General features: G+C 39.2%; 1 protein-coding gene across 4 annotated transcripts in view; it reads left to right on the top strand.

Annotated features, from left to right (window-relative positions):
• SLC12A1 (solute carrier family 12 member 1) overlaps window positions 1–13,957 on the top strand; it is a 77,036-nt gene that overhangs the window by 39,925 nt on the left and 23,154 nt on the right. For all 4 annotated transcript variants that reach the window (XM_037156475.2, XM_037156473.2, XM_037156472.2 and 1 more), the window contains 3 exons: window positions 6,563–6,703; window positions 9,182–9,288; window positions 13,225–13,307. In XM_037156475.2, coding sequence (XP_037012370.1) covers window positions 6,563–6,703; window positions 9,182–9,288; window positions 13,225–13,307 — 331 coding nt within the window. The remainder of the gene's footprint in view (window positions 1–6,562; window positions 6,704–9,181; window positions 9,289–13,224; window positions 13,308–13,957) is intronic.

Below are 13,957 nucleotides of genomic sequence, written 5' to 3'. Positions count from 1 at the left end.
TATTCAGGAAATATGTGGTAAACTAATGATAACTTAAGACTGGTTTTCCCAAGAGGTATTAAAGTTGATGCTAAAAATTTAACCATAATTATTGCTTGATAACCAAACTCTAAATAGAGGAGAAAGCATTAAAATTATAGCAAAATAACAAATCCAAATTGTCCACACCAGTCTACCTCTACTTGTAGCTTGTGTTCCCATAACATACTCTCTCTCGCACACTCAAAGTTCTTAGCTACTTCAATGCATTGTTATAATAGTTACCTATTCTCCAAAGAATAGGTACCTACTGTTTTTATTTGATCTACATAACAGCCTAGTGTGGCAGAAAGGAAAAGAAGGCTTCTTCTCACTTCACTGATTGGAAAAGTGAGATTTGGGGAAGTTAAGTTATTACACAGGGTCAAATGACAGGAAAGCAACAGAGCCAGGAGGTCAGTCTAAGCCACTCTATTGTGCTTTGTGTTACACCATGAGGGCAAAGCTGTAGCAGACTTGTATCCTGGTTATTGGAATCAGGCACCACTCCCTAAGCACCCTGCTGGAGAATGATAGGACCAATCAGGAAGCTGTGTAACCCTCGGCCAGTCAGCTGTGCCATCCTCAGGGCTTAATCTGCCACATCATCATGACCAGCACTTAAGGATCTTTTTATACTTGGCAATACTCTAAATGCTATATGAAGCCAGTTGGTCATATTCTCTTTCCCCTCTGTGCTTATATGGTAGTAACTCAAACAATATAACTCAGTGCAATTATCCAGTAGGCAGTGCAGGGGATCCTACTGACTACAAAAGATTGACGGGTTAAGTAATGACCAACTCTGACTCCAAAGGGTTTTAAACAATCGTATCAGGCACCCTTTTCTCATATTATCAACTTTGGTGCCCTGGATGAGTGGATTTCATTTTGGCCAATATAATACAGGAGTGGGTTTTGATGAAATAAGCAGTTTGAGATATTTTTCTTCTCCAGCAATTTAGAGAAAACTTAGTTTAGCAGGCAATAAGATACCTTTAGGGCAGGAGAAATGAACTGGGAATATAAACAGTCGTATATTGGCAAGGGAGAAAAGGTCTTTTTATAGAAACAAAATATATTGTTTTTAATTAACCCTTTGCTGCTTTAACTACAATACAAGAGTATGATTCTGGAATATCATTTCATGTGAAGTAGGTACCTAAATCCATGCACCCATTTGCCCTGGTTGTTTGGCACATACATTGGACCACATTATAAATTACTGTGCTGGTCTCTCTGAGTAAGGCCCAAGAGTCTGTCTTACTCCCAGGTACTGAGGTTCTCTTGGAAACAGAAAATAGTTATTGCTTCAGTTAATGACTTCCCAGTTAGTTGCTTTCTGTGAGCTCCTATGGCTACAGATACTGTCAGTGTTTTTCAACTCCACATTCAGTCGTCAATCATCTTTGCAAAGAAATAGATGGAAATTGGATGTGGGGAAAGTCTACATACCATTAGAAAAATTTTTTCAAAAGAATGTGCTTGGTGGTTAGGCCAACCTTGTGGAAAAGGTAAATAGTAATGAAAAGGTAAATAGTAGCTGTTAAGGAATGACAATTTAATGTTTAATGCTAGGAAGCTGGTGCTCATGGACTTTTGAGATACATGGTCAAGATGTGAATCACTGTTTTGCCATATAATAGCTGTGGGTCCCTTTGGTACATAGTTGAGTCTCCCTATGCCTTGATTTTCTCAGGGTTGTTGTGAGAATTATAGACAATAAGCTTTCTGGTGTTCAACTGTGTTTCTGTCAAATAATAAATACTCAGTTGATATTGTTATTCAATTAAGTAACAAGCATTATCATTATTTTAATGATATTTATTTTAGTATAAACCATAGTTGCCATTTTCATTTCAAAAATATATCCCCTTTGCTCTGGGCAGATGTCTCAGTTGGTTGGCATCATTGTGGGTTCAGTCCCCAGTCAGAGCACGTACCTAGTTGGATCCCGGGTCAGGGTGCAACCAATCAATGTTTCTCTCTCACATCAATGTTTCTCTTTCTTTCTCTCCCCCTTCCTCTCCCTCTAAAATCAACAAATACATCCCTGGGTGAGGATTAAAAGAAAATATGTATATTCCCTTCCACAGAAACCTAAAACACTCACTCTTAAACAAAGCAGGTCCAGACACTAGATCTTGGACTGTTTAGGTACCCAACAGCTTGATCATGAGAGAGTGAGATACGTGTTCCCACTGGACTGATCACAGGGCAGCAGGCTCTACGCTCTGTCCTTCTGAGAGCCTTCGGTGTTTGAAGTGCTAGCTGAAAATTCAGTTACACTACAAGGGAGGAGCAGGATTCAGAGCTCACCGACATTTCGATGCTGGTGGGTAGATGCAATCATGTGGCGATAGCTGCCATTTCCTACAACCAAGGTATTTTTAAGGGACTAGATGTCATAGCCCTCAAAGCTGCGGGAGAGTTGTTATTACACCGTAGCCCGCACTACAGCTTTCCAGCTATCCGATTTGCTCTTGCACACTCCCATCAGAGCTTCCTCCTTCTCCCATGTCTTGTTCCTGCGCAGCCTGAAATTTCAAATGGGAAACCCTTCATCAAGACAAATTTGGGATCCTTTTTAAGGAATCCAGCTTGGTGATTTAAAATACTGTCTCTTTTTCTCCTTTGAATTACCATGTAATAAATTGGTGGCATACTTATATCCTGAGAAGCGTTATACTCCACTTCTCCTACTAAACTACTGTTAATGTTTTTGTCAGAGACCCTTCCACTCACTTTTTGAAGGAAATAAGCCATTACAGATCAAGTTAAAGTCCTCTTTATATCCACGTAGCCCATGACTCTTCTTGTTCTCCAAAGGGAGTGTTATACAGATTTTGTTGGCATTCTTCTAGCCATTTCACATATGCGTACTGAAATGTACATTTATTTGGATGAACTTTTTTTCTCTTTAATATTCTTTAAACCTTGAACATCCTGACCTTTCCCCTCATTGTAAGGGAGGGCAGTTCAAGCATAGATAACCCAAGGAAAACTAAAATTCTCATTTTCCTTCTAGCTTCAACTTTTTCTTAATTCCACTCTCATATCCACTAAGAAGAAAAATCATTCTTCTTCAGATGCCTCTCTGCTCCTTAAGTCAATGGGTTTCTATCAGGATGTCAGTGAAGTAGCGACATGACCAAATACGGGAAGAACGAATGACCTGGGAATGGGCACTAGGATGCGTGGGGAGATCAAATATGGGTGAATCAGAAAAGGAAAAACTCTCTCTCCCACAGTTCTAAACAGAAAGGCAATAAAGGCATAACCAGAGCAATAGGATTCTTAAGGTGGTGAAAAATAAAAGTGCGAAAGGACACTGCACTTGGCCCAAATTCCTTTATTAATCCTATTAATACTGGAATGTCTTTGCTATTCCTCTTTCATAATATTCACTTTTTGAAGTAGTGTCACATCAACTTCCCCAGACTAAATAATTATAATTTCTTTCCCCTTTTCTCAATAAATGTCAAAGTTATAATGTGTTTAAGATTTTTAAAGCTTCTTTGTTCAAATCCTGAGTTAATTTATGTACTCCTATTTTGGATCCTAACTAAGCTAATCTCTATAATATATTAACAGAGTGGTAAAATTCATTTTTATGACTATAACACATTTGAATGTTGAATAATTATTTTCTAGTATGTCTTTTCTCTTTGTTAGTTGCCTTTTGCTGACTACATTTGTATTGCAGTCTTGCCTCACATTAATAAGTGTGCTAAAAGGATAATATTTTTTAGCCAAGAGAGATTCTATATGAAATATTTTTATGACTTCTCAATGTGGCAAATTTAGGCATTAAAGTAAATCTCTCTGTCACAATTAACGTTTAATATGGATTTCTGAATTACAAATAGACATATGTTACACTGTATTTATTTAAATGAATGTGAGTTTCCCCAGGGTTCGCAGTCACTGTGGCACAACTCAATATATTGATGTCCCCATACCTTTCCTAGCTGTTGGTGTTACTTCTGTTTCATGGCTGTTGTTATTAATGAGCTTACGGGAATGAAATATTCCTTCTTACTTTTGAAGTTGACAGAGTCTAGAATGCCCAAGAAGGACCAATGGTTCAAAATACATGGACAATCTATAACCCTGAGCAAAATTTGACCCATAATGACAAGTCCTTCCTTAGACTAAGTCTTCTGGCTTAGTAACTACCCTCTCTATAGCTTAACCTTCTCCATCTTCATTGGAGGGTCTTGTTTTTTAAATTTAATGTAAGTCATTCAAACGCCTTATAATGTTGTCACATATTCTAAAAAATATCCTGGTAAAAATAAGGACATAAAAGATCTGATCCAATTTAAATAGAATAATGAAGTAGAAGTTACCCCAGAGGTCCTCTAGTGCTGTGTAATAGAAAGTTAATATGTGCCACAAGTACAATTTTCTAGTAGCCAATTTTAAAAAGTAAAAAGAAACAGGTAAGTTAGTTGTAATAACATGTTATTTAACATAATGTATTCAGAATATTATTTTATTTGATTCCCATTTAGCCCCTTATACCCTTGCCCTCCCAGCAGTCACCACACTGTGGTCCTTGTCCATGAGTCCTTTTCCCTCTTTGCTCAACCGTCCACACCCTACCCCCCATAGCTGTCATCCTGCTCTCTATCTATGCAAAATGCAATCAATATAAGATTGAGTATTTTACTACCCTTTTTCATTCCAAGGCTTCAAAATTCAGGGTGTATATGTATTTTACATTTCTAACATTTGTCAGTGTGGAAAAGCCACATTTCAAGTGCTCGATAATGACATGTGGACGAGGACTATGAGAGTGGGCAGTGAGGACCCAGACAATTTCCTCCTTTTTTAAAAGGTATCCTCACATCAGGAGAGGACAAACGGCATACCCAGAGTGTTAGCTAGTCAGTACCAGAGCCGGACCTCAACCCAACACTCTGGTTCCCTGTTCAGCCCTCTCCATCTCTGTTTAGAATTAGGTCAGGGGCTTCAGTGAAGTTGGGAGCACTCAGTTAAGATAAAAATCAGCCTTAGACTAGGGACTTATCATGACTACTTAAAACAACCTTGCAAGATAAACATTTTTATACTGTTTTCAGAATAGTATCTAAAAGTTCAGAGATCATCAATTACTTCCAAAGTGGCCAAGGTTAGATTTGAAATCAGTCTGTCTGACCACAAAGGCTGCTTTCTTTTTCATACATCCGAAGGCCTTTTTCTCAAATTGAAGACCTTCTAAGACTGCAACTCCAACTGTGGTCTGAGGACCAGCAGCATCCATGTTACCTGGGAGTTATTAGAAATGCAGAATTTTGAGCCCCATTCCAGGCCTGCCCACTGCAGTTTATCAAGATTTTCAGGTGGGCCCGACTGCTGTGGCTCAGTGGACTGAGTGCTGGCCTGCGAGCCAAAGGGTCACCAGTTCAATTCCCAGTCAGGGCACATGTAACCAGGTCCCAGTGGGGGGCGCACAAGAGAGGCAACCACACACTGATGGTTCTCACCCTCTCTTTCTCCCTCCCTTTCCCCCTCTCTGAAAGTAAATAACTGAAATCTTTTTTTAAAAAATTTCCAGGCAGATTGTAAGAAATCTAAGACAAGTCAACAAAATTCTAAATCTCTCCATGAATTGAAATAATTTCCCAAGAAAATAATAGAATTATTTGTACCCTGTATGCCCATAGTACCTATGTGTCAGAAATACCCTTCGGATTGATTTGAAACATGCAAGGAAAAGCCAGCTTGGACCTTTAAGGTAGAAGAAATAAGAACAATTTTTATTTAAAAATGAGTTTCCAGAACTCAGATCTTGAAATGACAAAATGCTTCACCTTCTAGGCCTTTTCTCTTACTCCCTTCTATTCTTCCTGTGCTGTAGGTATGCGAGCTTTTGGTCACTAGATTCACTGAGTGAGTGGGAAATGCTGATTTATCATTGAGTGAGTGGGAGTATGTTAACATTACACAGGAAAAGGTGATGCAGGGGTATCCTTATCACACACCAAAAGCAACTGGTGGGCCTGATAAAATTGTCAGGATGTAGTGGTCCATGGCAGGGTTTGCAGATCATCGTGCCCTGGTTCCCAAGAGGGCTGTCCATTTCTTGCCCTTGGGCTCTAATTCTAATTGGTGTTCTTAAAAGTGGCTCTTGTTATTGAGTCACAGGTTGATTGTATATTTATTCTGACCTTCTTCAATCACACTTTCACTCTTTTCCTAGTATTCTGAATATATTATGTTAAATAAAGTATATTATTAAAATTAACTTTACCTGTTTGTTTCTATTTAATTGGCTTTTTCTGTCATTCCACATGAAGTAGTTAATTAAGCAGGTATTAATACATCTAGCCATTCTGGATAGACGGTGATTAATGGAAGTAATGCAGATCCTCTTGAAAAGCTGAACCTGTGTGAACCCTGTTTATTGAGGTGTTTTCCCTCTTCCCCACTTCTTAACTCAGTGGGGCATTGCCAGCTATTTTTGCCTGTTAGAAAACAACAGTGATGCAATGTATAATAGCAGGGCTTCTAACCAATATTTCATTGTGTCATCCAGGGTCCACGCAAGCTGTGTGTTAAAGAGATGAACAGTGGCATGGCGAAGAAGCAGGCCTGGCTTATAAAGAACAAAATCAAGGCTTTCTATGCTGCAGTGGCGGCAGATTGTTTCAGGGACGGTGTCCGGAGTCTCCTCCAGGTAAGGCCAACATGGAGGGAATGAGTCCAGAGGCAAAAGACAATTAGCACTCCGTGTTAGAGAAGTTCCCAGAGCAAGTGGCTCTGCTTAGGCATTCCACCATCAGAGCGCAATGCAGATGGTTGAGGAATTCGTTTTGAGTTCCTGGGGACAAAGCTAAAACAAAAGCCAAGAGGCCCCATTGCCGTGAACTATGAGGGGTCCACTGGAAATGGGAGACAAGGCTGCCTTTAGCCAACAGCTACATTCTGTCCCTGTGGTTACTGAAATGCAAATTTGTTCTGATGGTTGAGGCCATTCAGGCTCCTATTAAAAACTTCAAACTATGTTTGTATCTACTAATGCTCAAGTCAGGCATTCTCTCTCTCTTTTTTTTTTTTGCAAATGGTGTAAGGGTAGCTGCTAAGCTAAATAAAGGTGTGGTGATCTGGATACAAAAGTCTATCCTCCCTATCCTCCTAAATTATCTCCAGAATGCTGAATAAAATGTAATAATTTCTGTGGTTCAACACTAAAGCCCACAGTTCTACCATCTTTTCTCACTCGTTCTTTCTTTTTTCTTCCCCTTCTATTGTAAGTACATAAAATCTTTCCCTTGTTCTGACCTTCATAATTCAGAGTGTTAGAGTTTCCTTAAAATAATCCAGGAGACTGGCTTTCTAATCATTGTGGCATTAACATGATTGAATAGCCCTGATTCTACACACACCAAATGAATTATTTAGCTTTCAAAGTTGCCCTACACAGGGACTCAAAATTCTGAACTGCATCCAAGTAACTCTGATGTTTATGAAGGCAGAAAAGAAAAACTATTGATTGAAGTGTAATATTTTGGAGATTAAGAGTCTTTGATGCATTCCTGTCTGCAATATCCCTGACGAACACTTGTGAAGTGGCTGAATATGCAGAGAAACAGTTTCTGAAAGTCCTATTACCCACAATGAGCCTCTTTTCAGCCATTATTAATTTGCTAAAACACAGAAATAGAGGTCATTGCAAGAAGCTGAGTTTTCCTTCATTATTGAGGTATTTTTCAGTGGCTTTTCGGTTAAATGTGTTGGGAAGGTTACACATTTAATGTAAAATTATCACAGAAGATTGGAAAAATAATAAAAATATCCACTGGGAATAGGAGGACATGTAAGGAATAAGAACAGGGAGAGAAAAGACCTAGGTATGAAAAACAGTTCATATATTAATCCAAAAGAACCTGTTTTTAAAATCACAGTGCATGAATTTGTCCTGGTGAGTTTCTTCAAAGAAAGTGGAGTACAGAGGGGTCATGGCAGAGGGAAGGGCAGAGTGGTAATAAAGGGGAGTACTGCCGGTGATACCATTTGGGATAAAGCCTTCTTCGCCTCTAAGACATTATGGTATGAATTACATCTCCAAACTGTAGTTATGGGAAAGACTCCATCCCTACTGCTGTACGTCTGCCAAGGGCCAAATGAGCTGTTCCGTTACCTGTAATTTCTAAGAGTGTATACATTTCTGCTTCAAATGTGTTAGAAGCAGAGCTTATTTTAGGAGCCCTCCATCAATACCCATTTTCTACTTGCTACTGGCCTCTCCAAAGTTTCCTGTTCAGAGCATTTGCTTCACTATCCCCATGGCCCAGGATGTCCCGCCTTTACTCCCACTGCTCTTCTTATCTTTACTTGTCAACATCTAACCAACCTGCAAGATCCAGAACAAATGCCTCCTCTCCTCATGAATCCTCAACTGGAATTCAAGGTTTCTTTCTTTATGCTTCCAGATGAGTTCCAACTGCATTTGCACTTGAATTTGCTATTGTGTATATCTTGTTTCCTCCACCTATTCTAAGCTTCTTACAGCCAAAAAGCATGCCTTACCATTGTCCCATGGCACCTAACATAGTACTTTGCTAGATTAAATTTAATTAACTGAAAGTCATAAATATCCTGTCATTTCATGGGGGAAGGAAACTTCTGCTGTAGAAGATAGCTGTTAATGATATGGTCATATAGAAAAGTTAGGTTCTGGAAACATGGCCTGGCTAGTCTTCAATAAATAATGTAAGTAGAAGTTTTAGTGATTTTGTGTATATATGAATTTTCCAAACATGGATTTTATTGCTATAGACATTATGGACATAACAGGTAGAAATGAGTCTTGAACCACTAAGTTATAACACGCATGCCAACAGTTAAGCCAACCCTCTCTTGATTCTAAATTATTGAACCATTTTAATGAGTGTGTCAGAAGAAATGCAAATGACTGCTAATTTAGAAAAGCTACATTTCTGTCATCTAAAATCCATTTATGGCTGAGATGATTTAGAACTAGTCTTTCTATTTTATGCTTGAGTGTGGGCATGAAGGACATGCTCTGAAGTCTAATGCACTCTTCAGAATCATTAGAACATTACATCAGTGCCCTTTGGCCATTAGTTTTCATTTGCTGTGGTGGTTTCCTGGTATGGCGAGGACTGCCCATGTGTTTGTCTCCTCTGTTTAGGCCTCAGGCTTAGGAAGAATGAAACCAAACACTCTGGTGATGGGATATAAAAGAAACTGGAAGAAGGCTCCCTTAGCAGAGATCGAGAACTACGTGGGAATTATACAGTAAGTGATGGCTTTCAAGTCCTGTTCTTGTTTATAAAGCACTAGCTAGCCAGGGCAGAACATGACAGACACTGGTTTACTAGATGAAATTGCCTGACAGAAGGACATTCCCCAGTACTCTGAATTCCTCACCCAATGGAAACACACTGCCAGTAATAGAACTTGAAGGAATCCTAGCATCAGGGGAAACAGAGTGAGGGAAACTTGCCACCAAAGAAAAAAGGTAAATAGGAAGAGTTACAACCTTAAAACCTACTTATGAGATTAAAAGCAAAGGCCAGCTAGGTAAGAAAGGAATTTCTTTTAAAGTGTCTGGAATCTTGGATTAGCTGGTATGCCCAATTCGGCCATTGTCTTCCTCCGAGCCTTGGGTAATGTAGTCACTAACCCAAAGCCTCAAGTCTCCCTTTGTTGATTCGAGGGTCCCATGTACCAGTTGTCTCTGCTACATAGCAGTGCTAGTTTATGCACAGAAAGTGAGTTTTAAGTGGTACAGTACATGACAACTGATACTTAAATATTGGAAGAGTTTTGGGATAAAGGCAATAACCACGGTTGTTAAAGGATGAGCAGGCACCAGGCTCATCTCCTCAACATGAGTCATCCCATTTAATTCTCACAAGAAGACTTTGACATAAGTACTGCTATTGTTCCCATTTTATAAGTAGAGGCGCAGACATTGAAAAGCAAGTAACATGCAGAAAATGACCAAGTTGCGTAAGTCAGAACTGAAATTTCACCCTAGGACCAACTGAATTCAAAGTTTACACTTCTGACCACATGTTATGCTGCCTCCAGAAGTACACATTAGTACACACCCTAAGTATTACCTGGTTTAGTTCCTTCCTTTGCATAAAAAAAGACAAAAGCTACACTTATGGAGAGGCACAGGTTGCCTTCAGTGACCATTCTAGGAAATTGGTCCTTCCTTCCAGGCTTGAAAATACTTAACCAGATTCACCTCAAGGGAGGCAGTACTAGCTCCGGTCAGCATCTATCTTTTGTGTCAACAGCTCTGAAAATGGAAGATTTCCTTGGTCCGGGGCTGATTTCACTCTGATTTTATATCAAAGGGTAAAGAACATGCCCCAAGCAGTCTGGAAAGTCCAGAATACACAAGAAAGAACTATTCACTCATCAGACAAGCACATGCTCCGTGCCTCTGCATCCTCTGGCCCCTGCTAGAACCAGCACCACATTTATCATCATTTCGGGGAGATCTAGGCAACATGACAGAAGCATTCTAATATTCGTTCTACTAAAAAAGAAGCATAAGAGATCATTTTTGATCTTCTGAAATTATATGCATTACTTGACCAAAAAGAAATTCACTTACTCTTCTTAACATGGGGAACCTATGCATTAAATACATGCTCCTGAATTGTGTTCTGCAAATGCATGGAGTCCAGACACCACATGCTGCTCTCTGGCTCCTGCTGGGGCTACCAGTTAAGTAGGTTGAGCCTAAACCAGGTGATCAGGGTTGGGATTTTGCCAGGCTCAGCAAACAGCATGATGATATGTTTAGAATCACAGTCTGCTGCTGACCTGACATTCTTTGAAATAGATTTGGATCTGCCCTCTGTTATCCAGATTTCTCCATTCAATTTCATCTTTACCTTTGGGAGAAAAAAAAAGGTGAAGGGGAAAAAAATTTTTATCTTCACTTTTGGGAACAAAAAAGAGCTGGAATCTATGAAAAGAAATATGTAAATCTATAGTCACACAGACCATTATTTGATACAAAATTAACTGGAACCATCTTCCAACCTCCACACTAACCCAAACAGTCTAGAATTTCAAATGGACCAAAATTATGAAACCTAGTAATATTAAGCCAAAGAGACTTCTGACTTTTATACCAACTTAATAACTGGTCTTCTTGGCAATAAAGTTCAGTGTTAAGGTAGCTCAAATCTATATAGTATAAGGTCTGGCTGGCTTGGCAGCACTGAATGGCCTTCCTACCACAGCAACGGTGTCAGTATAGGAGGAAGACAGCCATAAACAATACTGCATCCTTTTTCTCTTAGCATTTTGGCTTTGTTTTGTTGTATGATTTAAAGCAAGCACAGTATTATTGGTATCATAAGGATATTATTATAACAGTTTAGTATTTTACCATTTTTCTTTGAATAAAAGACTTTAAATGCCTGCAATATTCTAAAGTATGTTTAATTTTAATGAGAATCTGTGCTAGTTTTTGTTGGCTGCACTAACAATTTATCTCAAACTTCGTGGTTTAACACAAATGTATTAGCTTATAGTTGTGTGGGTTAAAAGGCTGGCACTAACTCACGGAGCTAATCGCGAGGTGTGGGCTGGGCGGTGTCACCTTCTGGAGATTCCAGAAGGGAACTGAGCGCCTTGCCTTTTCTAGGGTCCAGAGGTTGCCCGTTGCTCTCGGCCCTTCCTCCCTCTTCAAAGCCCTTGATGGGTCAAATCCTTCTTATATCACATTACTCTAACCTCCTATTCAGCCTCCCAATTCCACTTTCAAGGACAGGCCCACCCAGTAACCCAGGAGAATCTTTCCACCTCAAGGTTCTTAACTTAATCACATCTGCCAAGTCCCTTCTGCCACATGAAGTAACATATTCACAGGCTCCAGGGATTAAAATGTGAATGTCCCTGGGGGTCTGAAATTATTCCAGACCCCCCCTGGAGGTCTGAAATTATTTTGGATTCTAACATAGAATCCAAATATGTTTCTGTAGAGCATATTGTCTGCTTTTTATAATCTAGGATGGTTAGAAACAAGATTTATCAGGAATTTGTGGCAACTTTTGCTAGAATGGATCTAGTTTGTTAAGAGAGCATCACCTAACAGAAGTTTGGATGCATATGCACATTATACTGAACTATTTATATCATTATTTGAAAATTCAGGTTTATATTAGCTGTTGGAAGCTCGTTTATACATAGTGAGTTCATCACAAACTGCCCTGTTTCTGGGGGAGGGTGGCCCAGTGGAAAGGGCCCTGGGCTGCAGATCCACAGACAGTGACCAAAGGAACTCCCAAGGAGAAAACTATAAATGAGCTCAAAGTACTAATTGGTTTGCCCTATATGTACAGGCAGAGAAAAAAATTCTATAGGAATAGAGATAAAAGAAAGAAAGTATTTTTGTCCCTTCTAGATTATCTAATTCCACTGGGTTGGGTGTAGAGAAGGCACAACAGTCAACTTCAACAGCATAGGTTGCCATGAAAAAGCATTGCTTCAAGTGTCTGTCCAAAGTCAATGGCATAATTTCCTTAGAGGAACTGGAGACATTTTTAACTGGGAACTTAATGTCAGAAATGTTGTAGGATTCCTCCTCCATGGGTGAAGAGATTTGGTTGCTAATTTTAAAGAGTGTTTTCAGTCTGGAAAGTTTCTGTTTTAAATATTTCAATAATTGTTTTATTTACATTAGAAAAGAATCAATTTTTTAAAGTATGCTACAAGCTCTTAAACAGAATTCTAGTTGATAGTATATTTGAATAAATTGGTTCCAGACTAAAAGAGTTAGTTACCTTTACCCAGAATACATTTTTAAAAGGTATAAAATGAACACTGGCTAGTATAGCTCAGTGGATTGAGTGCAGGCCTGCGAACCAAAGGCTCGCTGGTTCGATTCCCAGTCAGGGCACATGCCTGGGTTGTGGGCCAGGTCCCCAGCTGGGGGCAAGTGAGAGGCAACCACACACTGATGTTTCCCTCTCTCTCTCTCCCTCCTTCCCTTCCCCTTTCTCTAAAAAATAAATAAATAAAATATTTTTTTAAGGTATAAAAGGAGAACTAAAACAGAAAGTTATAAGCTCTTGGTAGTATTCTAAAGTAAATTTTCTTAGTTTAATTACATTAAAATCCAAGAAGCAAGTTCAATATTTGTCCAAAGCTTGAGTATTAAAGAGTCATTTAAATCACTAACCACTTTGCTTCCACTTTCAGTGATGCGTTTGATTTCGAGATTGGTGTGGTCATAGTCAGAATCAGCCAAGGGTTTGACATCTCTCAGGTTCTTCAGGTACAAGGTATGTACTTTCCTTATTCAATCAACAAACATTTATCAAGCCCTTGCTCCATGGCTGGCTTGGAGTACTAGGTGCTGGGGATGGAACAGTGCACAATATAGACAAAAGCCTCTAACAACAAACAGAGCTTATGTTCTTGTGCTGACTTGAGGTTGGTACACTTCCCAGTGTTCTCCCATCACTAACACATGTGGCCTTTGTCTGGCTAACCAGAAATATAGAATAATCCATAGCTGTCATCAATTACTCTTCTCATCACCAAACCACAAAGCCAATATCACTGAAAATAAACACCTTTGGTAAATTAAACTAGAAAATGTTTCAGAAAATGAAGATTAATTCTTTCCTTGGAAAACCATGTATTTTGTTTTTAAGAGTCTATGATCTAGTTTATAACTAACATGGAAAATGAGCCTGAATGCATCATGCTAGGAATCACTAATCGAAGTCAGAGGCAAGCACACTAATTCAATTAGTGACTTTGCTTTTTCCCTCTACAGGATAGCAGGTACACATATACAGGACTTTTTTTAATTGACCTGCACATTTCAATTGATCACAGTTCAACTGAACCTCACAGTTCAATTGACCCGCACAGTTCAAGGGCCAATCGTACTTGTTTAGTCTTAAACATACCCTCTAGTGTATAA

The sequence above is a fragment of the Artibeus jamaicensis genome, unplaced genomic scaffold (genome assembly GCF_021234435.1).
Source record: "Artibeus jamaicensis isolate MK-2021 breed Jamaican fruit bat unplaced genomic scaffold, CSHL_Jam_final contig_548, whole genome shotgun sequence".
In the NCBI taxonomy this organism is placed as follows: Eukaryota; Metazoa; Chordata; class Mammalia; order Chiroptera; family Phyllostomidae; genus Artibeus; species Artibeus jamaicensis.
This window is presented reverse-complemented; position numbering and strand designations above follow the sequence as displayed.